At 42.7% G+C, this 16,643-nt stretch overlaps 1 protein-coding gene across 1 annotated transcript in view; it reads left to right on the top strand.

Annotated features, from left to right (window-relative positions):
- Positions 1 to 1,418, top strand: part of LMAN1 (lectin, mannose binding 1) — a 60,138-nt gene extending 58,720 nt beyond the window's left edge. Inside the window, exon 14 of the mRNA XM_090037890.1 lies at positions 1,191 to 1,418. Coding sequence (XP_089894016.1) covers positions 1,191 to 1,418 — 228 coding nt within the window. The remainder of the gene's footprint in view (positions 1 to 1,190) is intronic.
- The last annotated feature ends 15,225 nt before the right edge of the window (positions 1,419 to 16,643 follow it).

The raw sequence follows: 16,643 nt of genomic DNA, 5'->3' as shown, positions 1-16,643 counted from the left end.
TGTGCACAGTAGTTTTTCATTTAAAGGAATGGCCACCTGATTTGCCCAGAGGAAAATAAAAACAAGAGCAGCTAGTATTTAAAGTGAGGGTAGCCAAAGTGCAGCCCACCAGGCAAATTAGTCTCATATGCTCCCATAACACAGCACATGTTATCCTCCACCTTCAACATGGAGGTGAGATGACGGGGGACAGATCGTCACTTGGAGTAAATTGTCATCACTCCAATGGTTAATCACCTGGGGTTGTGACAATTTATACTGTCTGAGGATTTACCTAGGTATAATAGGCTCTGTGTTGCTGTGAAAATGTCTCATGCCCTACACAATTTACTACTCAGTAGGGGAAAGCTTAATAGTGAGATGTCCAAAAAATATAACCCCAAACTGAAACAGGGCATTATAGCCACACCATTTTTCTAACACTAATATCTCCTAGACCAGTAGTTTTCAACCTTTCTTGTACCAGGACCCATTGTAAGCATCAGTAGCCAGTCCCAACCTAATGCCCCACAGGGGGTGGGTGTGTGGGGCAGGGGGGCCCCCTTGCAGGCTGGAACTTGGCCAGCCTGCTAGGGAAAAGCTGTGGTTTCCCACATTTTTCTTCTTTAAAGGAGAATCCATTTTTAAAGTTTGTTCATGACCCTTTCATATATTCTTGCGACCCATGGGTTGAGAAGTACTGTCCTAGACCTAGTGCACAGTAAGTGACTGCATAGAAAATATGGTACAGCACCTCTTCTGTAGATCACAGATCAGCTGAAGTGAATAACTCTGCATGTTAGGTAGGGGAATTAGCCTACCATGATTTCTTTTTTGTTTTATACAGGACCATCTTGACATGGCAGCTAATTGTGATAGCTGAGATTTTCCAGAGTGTCTCATAATGCTAAGTACCTTCATTTTGGAGGGTCCTCCTTGAAGATGCATTTTTTTCCAGAAGCGATGTGCCCAAGACCTTCTGAAAATAGGGGTCCCTCCCTTAGTGTCTCACACTGGGCACTAAAAGCCCCTAGTCATTTCTAAAAACCTTGACTGACATGTCCATGAGGTACCATCCAGTTTGATCTGAAGTCAAACAGTGAGTCCTATTGACTTCAGTGGAAGGTGGATCAGACCCCATATTAGCAAAGGCTAGTACTGTACTGTACTGAATGTGCTGTTCTTATTATTCTCCTCCTTTTTTATGTTAGAGCGAAATGGATGAGAATGCAGTACAGATGGCTGGAGATGATGTGGGCTTGCCAGAAGACCTTCAGAAAATGGTGGCAGAAGATCAAGAAGAAGAAGAAGACAAGGAGTCTTTTCTTGGCCAGTTACAGAACCTCCAGAACATGGATATGGATGCTATTAAAGAAAAGGCTCAAGCCACTTTCACTGAAATAAAGCAGACAGCTGAGCAAAAATGTTCTGTAATGTAAAAGGCAAGGCACAGTTTTGTGAACCATACGAATTTAATATTGCATCACTGGGGCTGCTGGAGAGGGCAAGGACAATTAAGGGAATACCACATAGTTCCACAGCAATGTGTGTAAATATGACGGAGAGAGACTTCTAAACCTCTAGGTGTTCACAAAATTAGGTGAGGTCCCTGCTTCCATGGCTCAAAGCTAGAAATAATCATCCATTTTTAATGTTTTGTTTTCCCATGGTAGAAAAATATTCCTTTTTTTAAAAAAAAAATGCATTTTTCATAAATAAAAAGTTCATCAATTATTTTTTCACAAACTTTGTGCCTTGTTCCATAGTTTCAAAAAGTTTATAAAAATATCAACATAATTCTTAAATGATTTATTATTAGCAAAACGGGATGTTTCAAAAAGGAAAGATTTCTCTAATCACCCTAATATTGTTTCAAGAAAGCAATCACAAAAAAGTGTTCGAGAAAAATGAAAGTTGGGTCACTTCAAACCAAAAGCATTTTTACAAAACTTCTTTTTTTTCAGTAGCTGTGATTTAAATTTCTGGGGGACAAAAACTCTTCTGATCCTAGGACTGTTCAGAGAAAATACAGTGATTGCGGAGTGAGTGAAAGATTGGGGGTTGCACTAGAGCCAGGCATATGGAATAATGCAAACTTTCTCATGATGTTTTGATTAGCTGCTTTTCAATACTGACCTAGAAGCTGAACCTGCTATTACAGAAGTAGACTTCTTGATTGCCATTTGTGCCAAATTGTGTGGGTTTGCAATGAAGAGAAATATCAAGCCTAAGCTATGATGAGAACGCTAAGTTGGTTTCTTTTGAACAAGGAAGCGGCGCTGTAGAAATGCACAGTGATGGTGTTTGGTAGACCTGTTATCCCCCCAAGTGTTGAGTGAGTAGTACAACTCACTAGTTTACCTTGTCCTCTTGCAGTCATAGTTTTCCTTCATCATGTAATATACATGTGTGTGGGCAATGAATTGGCTTAGAAGCTGGGCTATGCCCATGTTGACCGTGAGATCCACTTCTTCCACCTCCTTTGAGATGGCCCTGCCAATGCTTCTCATGCCTTTCTGTAACCAAAAGATCCTTTTGTTAACTGCAATAGAATAGACTTTGGTTCTCTTAAAATATGTTGCATACAAATCCCCAAATAAATAAGCATAGTCAGTTAAAGAAAAGCAGCTGTCTGACACTTAGAGCAAGATTCACAGAGAATTTAAGTACCAAAATTCCCCTTTTATTTGCCTAAATCCAAAAGGGATTTACAGAAACTCCTTCTAAGCTACTCAGTTACCCATGACCCCCCAGGTGCCTACCTTTTCTGTCAGAAAATCTACTTAGTCCTCTAAAGTTTGACTACAGTGCGTATCCAGAGCTGTTGCCATCTTGGCTGACCTCAGCCTTTGGGCACATATTGCCTGCCTAAGGCTGCTTGGGTTCACAGACTAGGCCTCCCTGAGAGGCCCCATGTGATACGTGTGCTCAGAGTACCTTTAACACATGCCAACAGCATTGACACACTCAGCCACATTCCTTTGAGTAAATGAGAAACAAACCCTTTGCAGGTGGGAACCGTGACCACTAAGGCAATTTTCCTAGTCACTGGGGATAACCGCTTTTCTGGCACGGGGTAGTACCCACAGAGGTAATGTATAGTTAACCTCTCACTTGCTGCTAGAGTGGGAAGATCTTGGCTTTATGCCCACTTTATGGAAAGGATGGAGGATGTTTGCCAGTACTAGGGCCACTTATGATTTTTGACTGACTCATGGATTTGGAATTGTTTTGGATGATTTGGCTTGGAACATGCAAAATTTTAAAATTTTAAAAAATAATTTAAAAAAATGCTGAAACTATAAGGGGAAGAGGCCCCTCCACTTCCTCGCTTCTGACCTTTTGGCTCAGATCAAGTATGGAGACATCTGAATTCTAAGACCCTTGGGCTTGGGCCTGCACGTAGGATGGCTGCCACTGGATTTGGGAGTATTTGAAGTCCCAGGATGAGAGCCTGGGATGGAGGATGCTCGCTGGTTGTAGTCCCATACATGGTGTTTAGAATGATTGAGTTCTGTCTGCTTAATCTACATGGTTTTTGGAACAACTGAGTTCTGCTCAACTGATATGATTTGGAACCTGATTTGGCTGATTTGACCTGGAACACAAAATATATTAATAAAAAAAATGCTGAAAGCCAGATTTCCTTCTATCTCATCCCCCAGGAAAGTGTGAATAACCTTGGCATGCAAGAAAGGAGAATTGGCTCCTACCTGGGACCAAATTCCACGATTAGGGGAACATTATAAGATATGATTAATCATGATTTGAATTTGTACAGCACCTTCTATCCCAAAAGCTCCTAGAGTATAAAGACACATGATGACCAGCAGGGAAAAGCTTGGCACATACCCACTGACTTGGGTAAATGGAGGCTTTATTTTGGTTCTTTTTCTAGCAGGGCTGCCTATGGACCAGGTAGTTATTGGTTAGGTTGCCGGCAAGTCTTCTCTTCTGACTTTGTGGACACCAGGTACATGGAAAGAAATTTCAGTTAGTGACTATAAGTTGACTCCTTGTTCATAGCTACTGTAAAGCACTGTTTTGTGGTTAAGACTGTGGGGCTGGGACTCCAGAGATCTGGTGCAGTACTTTGATGTTGACCTCCTGGGCATCTTGAGCAATTCAACTATTCCTAGTATAACACAGATAACAATGCTTCTCTGTGACACGGGGCACGGTGAGAGTATATTCATTATTCAGTTATTGTACGTAATTTGAAGGGATGCATAAGTACTTGAACAGATGGGACATGTGTGCAACTGGCAAAGGAAGTTTGTCCCTGGATTAACACCTGTCTAGAGGTTTATGAGTCTCTCTCTCTTTTTATCTTTAAGAGAATAATTAACATATGATAGATAAATGAACTAAAATATGATCACTTTTTAATTTAAGAACCCAGTCCTGGTTTCACTTGCCTGTAAATAGTCAAGGGCAGTTTTAAAGTGAACTTCAGACATGAGATCTAGCATCTCCCTACCTGCTCTCTACAGCCTCCACATTTTATTATTGCACTTAGGACTTTTAATATTGGGATCAGCACTCTGAACTCCATAGGAAAAGGGTATCATTCAGTACCTACTCCTGAGTTAATTAAGGAGCTTTTATGAAATATAACTCATGGACTCCTGTTCCATGATCTTTTGAAGGTAAGACCTTCAGAAGGTGAGTATAGTATGGAAAAGCAGGAAATCCTCAGAGGGCAGTGCTAGATACAGAGACATGACTGCTTCTCTGTTATTGATGATTTAAAAGGATTCGGTCAACTTAAATCGTATTACCAAATTTTCTTTCCTCTGTCACCAATTACATCATGGATGCTTAAAGCAACTGAGCTTTAAAATCCAATTTACCTGGTCTGGTTGATGTTCTTTCCTTACTTTTTGTACGTCTCCCAGCTAGACAGTGGGAGTCGATGAAGTCTGTTTCACTTCCAGTGTTCAGTTAAACTTGTAAAGGTTTTGGTGGAACCTCTCTCTTGCACCTCTTGTTAACAGACTCTTGTGTAAACCTTGCCCAGTGCTTGCACTTAGCCTGCTAGCTTTCCTATGGGTCCTGACGCTGTGTGTGGGGCAGGTACTCTGGCAGGTTTAAAGTCCACCAAAATGTTTACAAGTTTATCATCTCCCCAAGCCTGTGTTACTGCCCCCAATCCGCAGTGCAAGTTCACTTGCACAGAGGAACTGAGAAGAGTAAATGGCTTCAGGTGTTCATTTATATGTAACAATGGGTTGTTTCCTTATTTTTTGGGGGTGGGGGGGGATCTTCAAATATTAACCAGTTACAAGTATTTAATTTATTTCCTACTGTAATAAGTTCATGTAGTTTAAACTGGTGGTCTTTTACAGTGTATTGGGAAAAACATGGGCAATCCTATTTAAAATAAAATATCTTCCTAGTACTCACTTGCAAGAAGAATGCCCTTGTGAGTTTTGGTTACACATTTTAGCAAAAAGTTTAGACCAGTGCTCGTCTAACGGTGGAAACAGATGTTGCATTTGTGCCACCATAAAACAAGCAAGCAGGTTTCCATCCCCCTTGTTGCGCCACAAGTTTCCAAAATTTGTGGCTGTTACAAAGGTGGCACTAGTTGCTACCACTTTATTGCAGCAAATGTCCATTTGCTTTATGGCATGAGAGTGCAGGTAGCCCAAAGCTGCCTGTGCTCTCCAGCTGGCCTGGGGAATGAGAGGCCCAGTCCTGTGCAACTGAGGGATTTCTGCACCTGCCTTCCCCTCTTACAGAGATGTGCCCTGAGCAATTTCCAGGCCATGTCTCTGTAAGTGGGGACCCCACATAGAGATGTGCCTTGGAGATTTCCCAGGGTATGTCTCTGCCAGCAAGAAAGCTGGGGTTCTCACTTGGAGACACAACCCTGGGAATCTCTGTGGTGAGTCTCCATAAGCAGAAAACACGTTGCCTACTGTCCTGCATCAGGCAGGGGCCCAATTGTGCAGGACAACAGCACAGGTGACATATTTTGCCCAGTGAAGCAGACAGGTGTGGTGGGGGACATCCTACAACAGCTGATCTGCTTCATTTGGTGAGATCTGTTTATATAATTGTTAGATATTTCATATGGCCGGTGGGTACCTACAATGGATTTAGATGTGTGTGGGAGAAGTGAGAGACGGGTCATTATTTCCTTTTCTGTGCCTGAATTTTGTCCATATTTCTACTGTTGCTTTGAACAACGGGTGGTAGCAGAAAAAGAAGAAGCAACTGCCAGAGTTCAATCAGAACATCTCATGGGTCAAACTTCCAACCAGACTACACGGCTGTACACCAGCTGTCTTGATTTCGGTATGTTTCTGTGTCTTACACTCCCTCCAAATATATGTGCACATGTACACATGCACACTCACTGTTTCAGGTTAGCATTATCAGTTAAAGTCCAAACCCTACAGCCACCTGCCAATTGTCAGTCATCAAGTATGCACACATTACAAAAGGGTGTCACTCCTAATATTGCCAGACTTCTCAGGGTGACACGTAATTTAATTATCATATTTGAAAAAATGGTATATATTTTTCACTCATCTCAAGTACTGGGATCCAGAGCCACCTGAAAAGGAATCTGCAAAGGAACCAAAAATTGGATTTCCTTTTTCTTTTTCTTGTCCTTTTCTTTCTTTCTCTCTTTTTTCCTCTTATAATGTGGAAAGTGAGCCCAAGGTTTCTAAAACTAGCAAAAGGCTTCTTGGAAGGAGGATTTTCTTACCTGATTGTACTTCAAATCTTGTATTTCAAGGGGTGCTTGAAGAAGTAACATTGTGCCCTCTGCCTCCCTTCCCCTGCCTTACTGTAAATGTAATTATATCAATATAAGTCATTCCTGAAGGAAGGAGGTTAAGCTATATCAGTGTAAGGCACATTTATACCAGTACAAGTGCATTCACAGTGGGTGCATCTACACATGTGCTTTACTGCAGAATTGACTAATTAGCTCTGCAGTAAAGCATCATAGCCCACATGTGCACTGGTATTAGGGTGCAGTAAAATAATTAACTCTGTCATAGGATAGTACAGTTGGGGACAGTACTATCCTACAGCAGAGTAATTTACTCCACTTAAATGCACGTGTAGATGCTGACAGGGGCTGGTTGGGGCACAAGGGTGCTACAGTGTGGGGGCTGCCTGCCACTTAGCCCCACACTTTAGCACCCTCGTGCCCCAGCCAGCCCCTCCACCACTTGCAGCCACCACCTGGGGCTGCTCCACCCCAGCTCAAAGTTCTGCGGTCATTTGCAGACGCTGTGCCCAGAAGCAGTTTTCTCTGGCATGAATTACACCAGAGTTTATCATGTTGCATTAATTGCATGTGTAGATGCACCCATTAGGTATAGTACTTGTATAACTATTTTAGTAAGGAATTACTTTTCTATCCACTATAATTATAAAAGTTAAAAGAACCCCAAAAAGCTAGGTGCAGAGCAGGCCTAACCTTTTTAAATGTTTATGTTTTTATCAGTGCCCATTTAGCCCAATTTCTGGAAAAAGGAAACCTTTGCAAAAAATTAACCCCCCCCCCACTCCCCCTACTTCAGGTAAGGTGTGAAAATTGACTATATCCATCTACTGAAAGCCCCTGAGAATCTTCTAGCAAAAGCCATGGAGATCAGACTGGACAGGTCTCAAACTGTTAAGGTAAGAAAGCAATTAGAAGAAGAAACCATTTCCTCCCTTCATTAACTGGTGCTGCCCTGTGCACTACTGCCATCAGTCTCCAGGCAGACTTAGGGAGCCTGCGGAGTACCTTGAGATGTGTACCTGCTGGTCAGTACTGTAAGCTCTCTGCTCTTCAGGGACTCCAGCTACGAATGTCTGTTCAGGCATCTCCAGGTAAGTTTTTCTACAAGGAAACCAAACTTGAGAGAATTCTCCCTGATCACTTGAACATGTGTATGAAGCCAGTATTTTAAAAGCTTCCATTCAAAAGATTTCCAAATTTCTGATTTGCATTATCTATTGGGTGCAGTGGTAGAAGTGCTGCCTTTTCTCTAACGTATTGGCCTCTTAGTCTCTTGAGATGGAAGCTAAAGATCCAGCAGCCATTTAGAAATGAGGAAAGGAAAATCTCTCTGTGTGGTCAACATTTCCTACCTCATTTTATTGAAAACAGATGCTATTACCCATGGCTGCTGATCAGCCCTGTAGCAGTTACTTCACTTCCCTAGATCAGTGGTTTTCAATTTGTGGTACATGGACCCCCTGGGGGGTCCAAAGTCTATGTCTAAGGGGTCCGCGAAAGATGACTATGATCAATCAATATGAATACAATTCAAAGGGGTGCACTCCTCCATTTGAAATTTCCAAAGGGGTCTGCATCTCCATTCAAATTTTTTGGGGGTCTGCAAATGAAAAAAAGCTGAAAACCACTTGTTTAGGCACTTGCTACTATTCCAGTTGCTCAAGTCCTCCTGTGAGGGCCTGAGAATCCTCAGCTTTTACTGGAACCCAGGCTACTTAGCCTGCCAAAAGATTAGCTCCTGGCTTGGTAGAGCTCTACACTTAAAGTAGCGAGGGTAAATGTACTAATGCTTATCATGACCTCCTCTGAAATACCTCAGTTCTACTTGCATCTGCTTTTCCTACCTATCAAGGTGCCCTTTATCACACCCAGCCTATGACCATAACATACTACTAGCAGCTTGCAATCCAACCTGATCCCTTGTGTAGAGTCTCCGACTTCTCCTATCACTCCCTGGTTATTCTCTCCATTTCTCTCCCTTTGGAAAACTATTCATAGCCAGCTTGTTTTCCAGCTTGGCTGGACATGCAAGTCGACAGCAAGAAGATGAGTCTAAAAGAAAACACACAGTGAGATACAGGAGGTAAAGGTGGTCAAAAAGATTGATTCTAAAATTCTATGGAAAATAATGTAAATCCAGTTACCTGCTGAATTTTCCAACTTGTTTCCATTCTGCAGAATTTGAAAGAGAACTCTTAAGTTTGCTTGTTTAAAGTTTTCATGTAATTGTTGTGAACACGTGACATGTTTGAACACCTGAATTTTTGAACTGTAACATCTTCATCTTGCTGCTGCTGAGGGCAGGAAAATGAGTGTTGCCTACAGGAGGATGTTGCCTCCCATACCCTTTCCATGTTTCCGTTTGGCAGACTGTAACTTGCCAAACTCTGGAATAGTTATAGAGGAGCCAAAGGAAAAATAAAAAGTGTGAAGTGAGGAAAATGCATCATAGTACTCATTTTAATGAACAAACGGGGAGAAGAAAAGGGGTAAAAGGATAAGAACCTAGACACGCTAAATTATATCACTTTGGTTTCAGCTAATAAAGACAAATTTTAATTACAACAAACTAAAATGTCTTCCTGCTGTTTGTTCAGATGCAAAATTTCAACAAGCTTTGACATGAAGGTCTGCAGCCCAGGGAGGACCAGGGCTCCCTCAGACTTGCTCCAGACACGACTCAGTCTACAAGGCCTCCTCACTTCTGGAAACCTTTCCAGATGTCTGAACAAGGAACCTTTCAATAATTGGCTCCAACACCAAGAAGCAGACAGTTTCCAGGCATTGGCTTCCTTGAATCTGGACAGTTTGTTTAAAGGTTAGAAGGCTTTGAAATCCCTTATGCATGATGGTGCTGTAGGTTAAACAGAATTTGAGTCTGCTTTACCATGCTGTGTAACTATTTGCCTCAACCCAATTTTTATGGGCCCAATCCTGCAGCCCTTAATCACATGAGCAAGCTAAGCTTCAGTAGGCCTCCAGTCAGGTTTGTTTATACAGGCCTCCTTGTCAAGTATGTTCTTTCTGGGATTTCATTGAAAAATTCTGTTAAATGTAATACCTATTCAGTGACATTAACAATGAAAAATGCAGCCACACGTGGCTTTCAGAGAATGGAACATGTTCTTTTTATGATGCCTGGAAACTAAAGTATATTTTGAAAAGCAGGGAGTTGTAAATAGTTGGATGATGGTATCCACTGGTGTGCAGAGGATGGAGAAAAATTAAATCCTTCTGTTTCCCAGAAGGTCCCAGTTGCTCTGATTGCTCTGAGGCAAGGCAGGGAAACGTAAAATACTGCTGGAAGCATTTCATCATCAACAAGAAATTAAGCTTACATTTTATTTTAAAGTAACGTTAAAGTAAATATGATCTAAATAGCTGAGGTTTAAAGTACAGCAAAGCAGAGTTAGATCAGATCTCAGGAAAGGCTACCTGAATGTAACAGCAGTAGGACAATGGAACAAGAGAAGTTCTTTAGCAGCGCCCCTTTACACCCCTATCTCTTTTCACTACAGTGTGCCTTTACACAAACAGAGAGATGTGACTGATAACCAGGCCAAAAGTTTGATGTAGTCTGTGGTCTTGAAGGACAAACCCTGCATTGTGTGGCTCAGCCCTTATGACCACTACAGCCACATCAGAGAATTTGGTTGCATACGTCAGTCATCTCCCTTTACCATGATCCAATAAAGTACATGGACTAACCTCAGCATACATATGTGACCTTTCTGAGGCAAAGAGCCCATTGGCATGGTTCTCTTTGCAGAATACAGGCCATGGGATACCACACAGCACTACTGGCTGGTGAACTTAATGGAAGTACAACCCAGCTCCCAGCAGTGTCTTAAAATCATAGGGTTAGAAGGCACCTGAAAGGTCACCCGGTCTAACTCACACAGATGCAGTATTTGCTATTCAAAACCAACCCAGACAGGTGCCCACCAGCCTCTTCTTAAAAATCTCCAGTGAAGGAGATTCCACAATTTCCCTAGACAGCTTGTGCCATTATCCTACTGCTTTTACATCTATGAAGTTTCCCCTCAAATTTGATCAAAACCTGCTTTGCTACACTTTAAATCTAGGTGAGAACAGTTATCTCCCTCTTTATGACAGCCTTTCAAATATTTAAAAACTGCTACCATACCCCGCCCCAATCTCCTTTTCTCCTAGCTGAACATGCTTCATACCTTCAACTTTTTGTACGGTTGATATTCCAACCCCGTTATCAACTTTGTCACATGCTTCTAGATTCACTACAGTTTCTCCGCATCCTTTAAATGCAGTACCCCAAACTGGAATATCAGTGGGAATCTTTGGGAGGAGCTAAATCCAATTTGCTGTGTAGGTGACTTCACTGTGTTCCCTAATCAGGGACCACATTATGTCTACAAGGTTTTGTACCTGAAAGAACTACTCGTGCTCGTCTCACCACTCCTTAGCAGATATGGGATGGGACCCAGCTGAAGGTGCCTCCAACTCAGTGCACTGGACTTTGGGTTCAGAGCACTTGTGGGGCATCTGCACAAAGGAGAAAGAGGGAAAGTTTCAGGGACTGAGTGGCCCGATACTTAGTCAGGGAGGAAGGGCGACAACAAAGAGGCAGTTCAGATCTTGATCCTCCCCACAGAGATTATTGTAAAAGCTAATGCAGGCAATGTCAATGGACCTGCACTGCCAGGGGCCAAGCAGCTCCTATAACTGAGCCTCTGATGAGTACCTGAGTCGTACTGAAATCTCATTCCTTGTTGAAGTTCTCTTCACCATGTAGACAGGGCTTCTCTTATGTGACTGGTCAGATATTTCCTCCTAGTAACGCCAGCAGGTTATGCCCCCATATGTCTTTTTGTTCTTTAACGAATACAGGTTGTACTTGTATTGGTCTACAGGCAAAGGGAATCAGAACTTGTGGCAGAGGTGATATCTTTTCTTAAACCAATTAGATATTTGAAAAAAAAAATCTTTATTTGCAAGCTTTTGGGCACATTTGCCTTTCTTCTGGCATTAGAGAATGCAAAGACTGTAAAATTTCTCCTAGGTGGAAATGAAAATTCATATTTCATAGGACAGCTGAAGGTGTTGTAAGATCTCCTGGTTGAAAAAGTTCTTTTTGTGCTAATTAGGCTCAGATAAAAGTTAGAGCAGTCTATTTACCTCAAAGTTGTTCGAAGGTAAGCAGGATGTTGAATTATGTTTCCTTCTGGTTATGATGCTTCATATTTCACAGGAGTGTGGGAAACAGCAATGCTCTCCTGGACAAGGAATTTCTCTTGTGTTGAGGCAGCTTTGAGCTCTGTGAACATGCAGATTTACCTCAGAACAAAAGGCAGGAGCAAGGTGTCAGCTTTCAGGTTCCAAGGTAGTGAATTTTGCTTCTTTCTTGTAAAATTATTAAGTTTTCATTTAAAAAATTGGTCTAATAAAAGATATCACCTCTACCCTGAGGTCTGATTCCTTTTGCCTGTAGACCAATATGGCTACAACCTGTATCCCTGAAACATGGAAGATACTGAATTTAGCCATTTTTTAAATGAGAACTTCATTAATTTTACAAGGAGGAAGCAAAATTCACTACTTTGGAACCTGAAAGCTGACACCTTGCTCCTGCATTTTGTTCTGAGCTAAATCGGCATGTTCACAGAGCTCAGAGCTGCATCAACACAAGAGACATTCCTTGCCCAGGAAAGCATCCATCTACCCATCCTCCTGGAAATATGAAGCAACATAGCCAGAAGGAAACACAATTCAATATCCCGCTTACCTTCAGGCAACTTTGAGGTAAACAGACTGCTCTAATATTTATCTGAGCCTAATTTGCACAAAATGAACTATTCCAACCAGGAGATCTTACACCTTCAGCTCTCCTGTAAAACATGAACTTTCATTCTTACCTAGGAGAAATTTTACAGTCTTTGCATTCTCTAATGCCAGAAGAAGGGTGTGTATGCCCAAAAGCTTGCAAATAAAGACTTTTTTTTGCAAATATCTAATTGCTCTAATAAAAGCTATCATCTCTGCCATGAGTTCTGATTTCTTTTTTCTTTAAAAATGTTTAAAGGCATTTAGGTGGCCAATTGACACAAATCCTCCTGATTTCCATAAGAAACCAGATTTGAGGACAGGAGAGCTCTAATCTCCCAAGGTTCTGGATATTCACAGTGCACCAGATGCTGCTCCTGCTCCATGCAGTGAGAATCCCACTGATTTGATGGAAAGTCTGCAGAAGAGAACTGGTCCCTAAGCCAATACTGATCCATCTGGACATTTCAGTTGGAGTCAGGCACCTTCAAGAATCTGGGCCCGTGTCTCTTCAAAGAGAGCATTTACAGCCAAATTCTATTTGCCTTGCTACTGAGGCCCCTAAGAACCTTTAAGCATTTAGCCTGCATCTTACCAGTGCCTAGTGTAGAGGATATTGCAGGCTTCTGGCACTGAGCACATTATTATTCTATCCTATTTATTTCTATTTCAAGAACAAGCACATTGGTGCCTTAAGATGGGACCATTACACTGCACACACATCATAAAAGGAGAGTCCCTGCTTGTATTATAAACCTTCCTTCTGGTACGTGCCAACTGTACTGTCATGACTGTGCAGTCCTGGAGCTGTTGATCTTGAGCGTGATCACAATTAAACCAATTCCAGTCCATCAGAGCAGAAATGGGCAGTTCTAATTAGTGTGCTGTTAATCTCAATCCACTTCCAGAAAACACCATAAATCAATTAAATGCCAAGATTAATATGATCCTGTATATGTGTACCTTTTTGGTAAACTGCATATGTTTAAATGGCATTTCTGTCACAATAATCTGCTATGACATTGACTTTTTCAATATATACTGTACTTATGAGTGAGACAGGAATTATTGAAGACAGGAATTACTGAGTTAGACTGGGTGACCTTTCAGGTGCCTTCTAACCCTATGGCCAATGTGATTGTAGAGCCGCTAGCTATCATCTTTTCAACTCATGGTAATTGGGAAAGGTCCTGGACATTGGAAAAGGGCAAATATAGTGCCCATCATTAAGAAAGGGAAGAAAGAGGATCCAGGGAGCTACTTACCAGTCAGCCTCACCTTAGTCCCTCCAAAAATCATGGAACAGATCCTCCATTTTAAGGACCTGGAGGAGAAGAAGGTGACTAGGAACAGTCTGCAAGGATTCATCAAGGGCAGTTCATGCGTGACCAACCTGATTACCTTTTATGATGAGATGGCTAGCTCTGTGGATGCAGGGTAAGCAATGGATGTGATATACTCAGCTCTAGCAAGGCTTTTGATATGGTCTCCCACAACATTCTTGCCACCAAGCTGAGGAAGTACGAGCTGGATGAATGGGCCGTAAGGTGGATAGAAAACTGGCTGGATTGCTGGGCACAAAGGACACTACCCAATGGCTTAATGTTTAGCTGGCAGCTTGTATCAAGTGCAGTGCCCCAGGGGTCAGTCCTGGGACCACTTTCATTCAGTATATTCATCCATAATTTGGAAGATGGGATGGAGTGCACACTCAGCAACTATGCAGATGACACTAAGCTGCAGGGAATAGTAGACACACTGGAACGTAGGTCTAGGAATTGGAGAGACCTAGACAAATTGAAGGACTGGACCAAAATAAATCTCATAATGTTCAATAAGGACAAATGCAAAGTCCTGCACTTAAGACACAACAATCCCATGCCCCAATACAGCTGGGGGCTGACTGGCTAAGCAGCAGCTCTGTAGAAAATGACCTAGGGGGTTACAGTAGACAATAAGCTGAATATGAGCCAGCAGTGTGCCCCATTGTGATGAAGGCTAACGGCGTACTGGGCTGCATTAGTAGGTCTGTTGTCAGCAGATCCAGGGAAGTGATTATTCCCCTCTATTTGGCACTGGGGAGGCCACACGTGGACTACTATGTCCAGTTTTGGGTCCCCCACTACAGAAAGGGTGTGAACAAATTAGAGAGAGTCCAGCAGAGGACAACAAAAATGGTTAGGGAGCTGGGGAACATGACATGTGAGGAGAGGCTGAGGGAACTGAACTTATTTAATCTGGAGAAGAGAAGACTGAGAGGGGATTTAAGAGTAGCCTTCAACTCCCTGAAGGGCAGTTCCAAAGAGGATGGAGCTGGGCTGTTCTCAGTGGTGGCAGATGACACAGCAAAGAGCAACAGTCTCAAGGTGCAGCAAGGGAAACTGAGGTTAGATATTAGGAAAAACTTTCTCACTAGGAGTGTGCTGAAGCACTGGAACAGGTTACCCAGAATGGTGCTGGAATCTCCATCCTTGAAGGCTTTCAAGACCCAGATAGACAAAGCCTCGGTTGCAATGATCGAGTTGGGGATGGTCCTGCTTTGAGCAGGTTTTGCCCAGATGACTGCTTGACGTCCTTTCCAATCCTAACTGTCTATGATTCTATGATGTACATAATTAATTGCAATAGATCCAAGCACTAAAAGGGACATAAGCATTTTTTTCTTAAAACTACTATAGTTTAGCTCTTAGGCCAGGAAGTTTTCTTTCACTTCCACAAAAAGCTGGCAGCCTATATTTGTGTTTGCTTATTTTGTTGGACACTTGTAGACACAGACTCCTGACTACTGAAACTAATCCTTACATGTTTTAATTGAAAAAAATCCCCCTTTTGGGGAAAAAGAGTGCTCTCAGTGGGCATGTCTACATGTTCATTAATGTGCATTAAATTTAGTACCTCCATTGTGAGGTACTAGAAAAAGGCCCATTAACTTATTTAATGGGCATTAGTGACAGCACTTCCCCCCCCCACATGCTTTAATGCCCATTAAAGTAGGCTAATGCGCATTAACGTGCATGTGTAGATGTGCCCAGTGTCTGTGATCCTGAAACCTTTGGAAAGTGCTGCTAAGTTTCTTTAGGTGACCTAGCACTTATCTAATATTGGATAACTTTGTGTAACTCTGTTGGCTAGAGTGGTAAATCCATCTTCGTTTCTCTTTCAGCAATAATGGTGTGGAAGGTTTGCTGCAGAGGATTACTGAAAATTGGATTGGTTATAAGGGATTCCTCTAAGCTAGGGGTGGGCAATTGTCTAGGCAAGAGGGCCACATGGGTTGTTTTGGTGAGCTGTTATGGGCAAGCACCCCTCCCCAGCGCAAAAACTCCCCAAAACTCCCTATGTGGGATGAGACCCTAGCCGGTGGTGTTCAGGAATGGGATGGGAGGATGAGGCCAGGATCATATGGCAGGGTTGTGGGGCAGTGACAGCATGGGGCTAGGGCCAGGTCAGACGGTGGCAGCATGGGGCTGGGGGCTGCCACTGCCACGTGGGCATCCTGGGGTGAGCCGTCAGCCGGCATGGGATGGAGATAGTGCCGCAGCTCTGCCTGGTGGGGCTGAGAGACTCACGGTGGGCCAGGCAAAATCATTCTGCAGGCTGGATCTGGCCCATGGGCTGTATTTTGCCCACCCCTGCCTCTTCACCCACCCCAGCAGAAAAGGAAGAGGTTCATTCTTGCTTCTTTTTACACCTTAGGAATACCCAGAATGTCTAGTTTTGCCTTCCCTGGTTGTTTTTCCCCAGTTTCTGGGGGTCTCTCAGCCTGCTCCGAGATATCTATTGGCACATGATGGCGGTGGGGGTGGGGGTGGGGGTTGGTAAGCTTTCACAAAGACATCCTTTCCGCACTGCATGCTTTCAGGCATAAAAATTAAAGTTGTTAAAATGGTTACCAGTCTGCCTCCAAGTGCTATTCCCTCTCAGCTGCTTGGGTTCCTGGCTTTTGTGGTGTCATCATTTGATCAGCCACCACAGAGTTTTCTATAATTTAATTACTTATATTTTAAAACCCAGAGTGGATTATTTCTAACTAAAACCCTTCAGACTGCCTCAGTGCATCATTAAGAAGCTAAGTCAGTCACAAGCCCAGTTTTAACCCGCCTTTAAATTCTGG

The sequence above is a fragment of the Crocodylus siamensis genome, chromosome 3, assembly GCF_052110815.1.
Source record: "Crocodylus siamensis isolate JL-2025a chromosome 3, ASM5211081v1, whole genome shotgun sequence".
NCBI lineage: Eukaryota > Metazoa > Chordata > Crocodylia > Crocodylidae > Crocodylus > Crocodylus siamensis.
The sequence above is the reverse complement of the archived record's forward strand: the minus strand, read 5'-3'. Positions and strand labels throughout refer to the sequence as shown.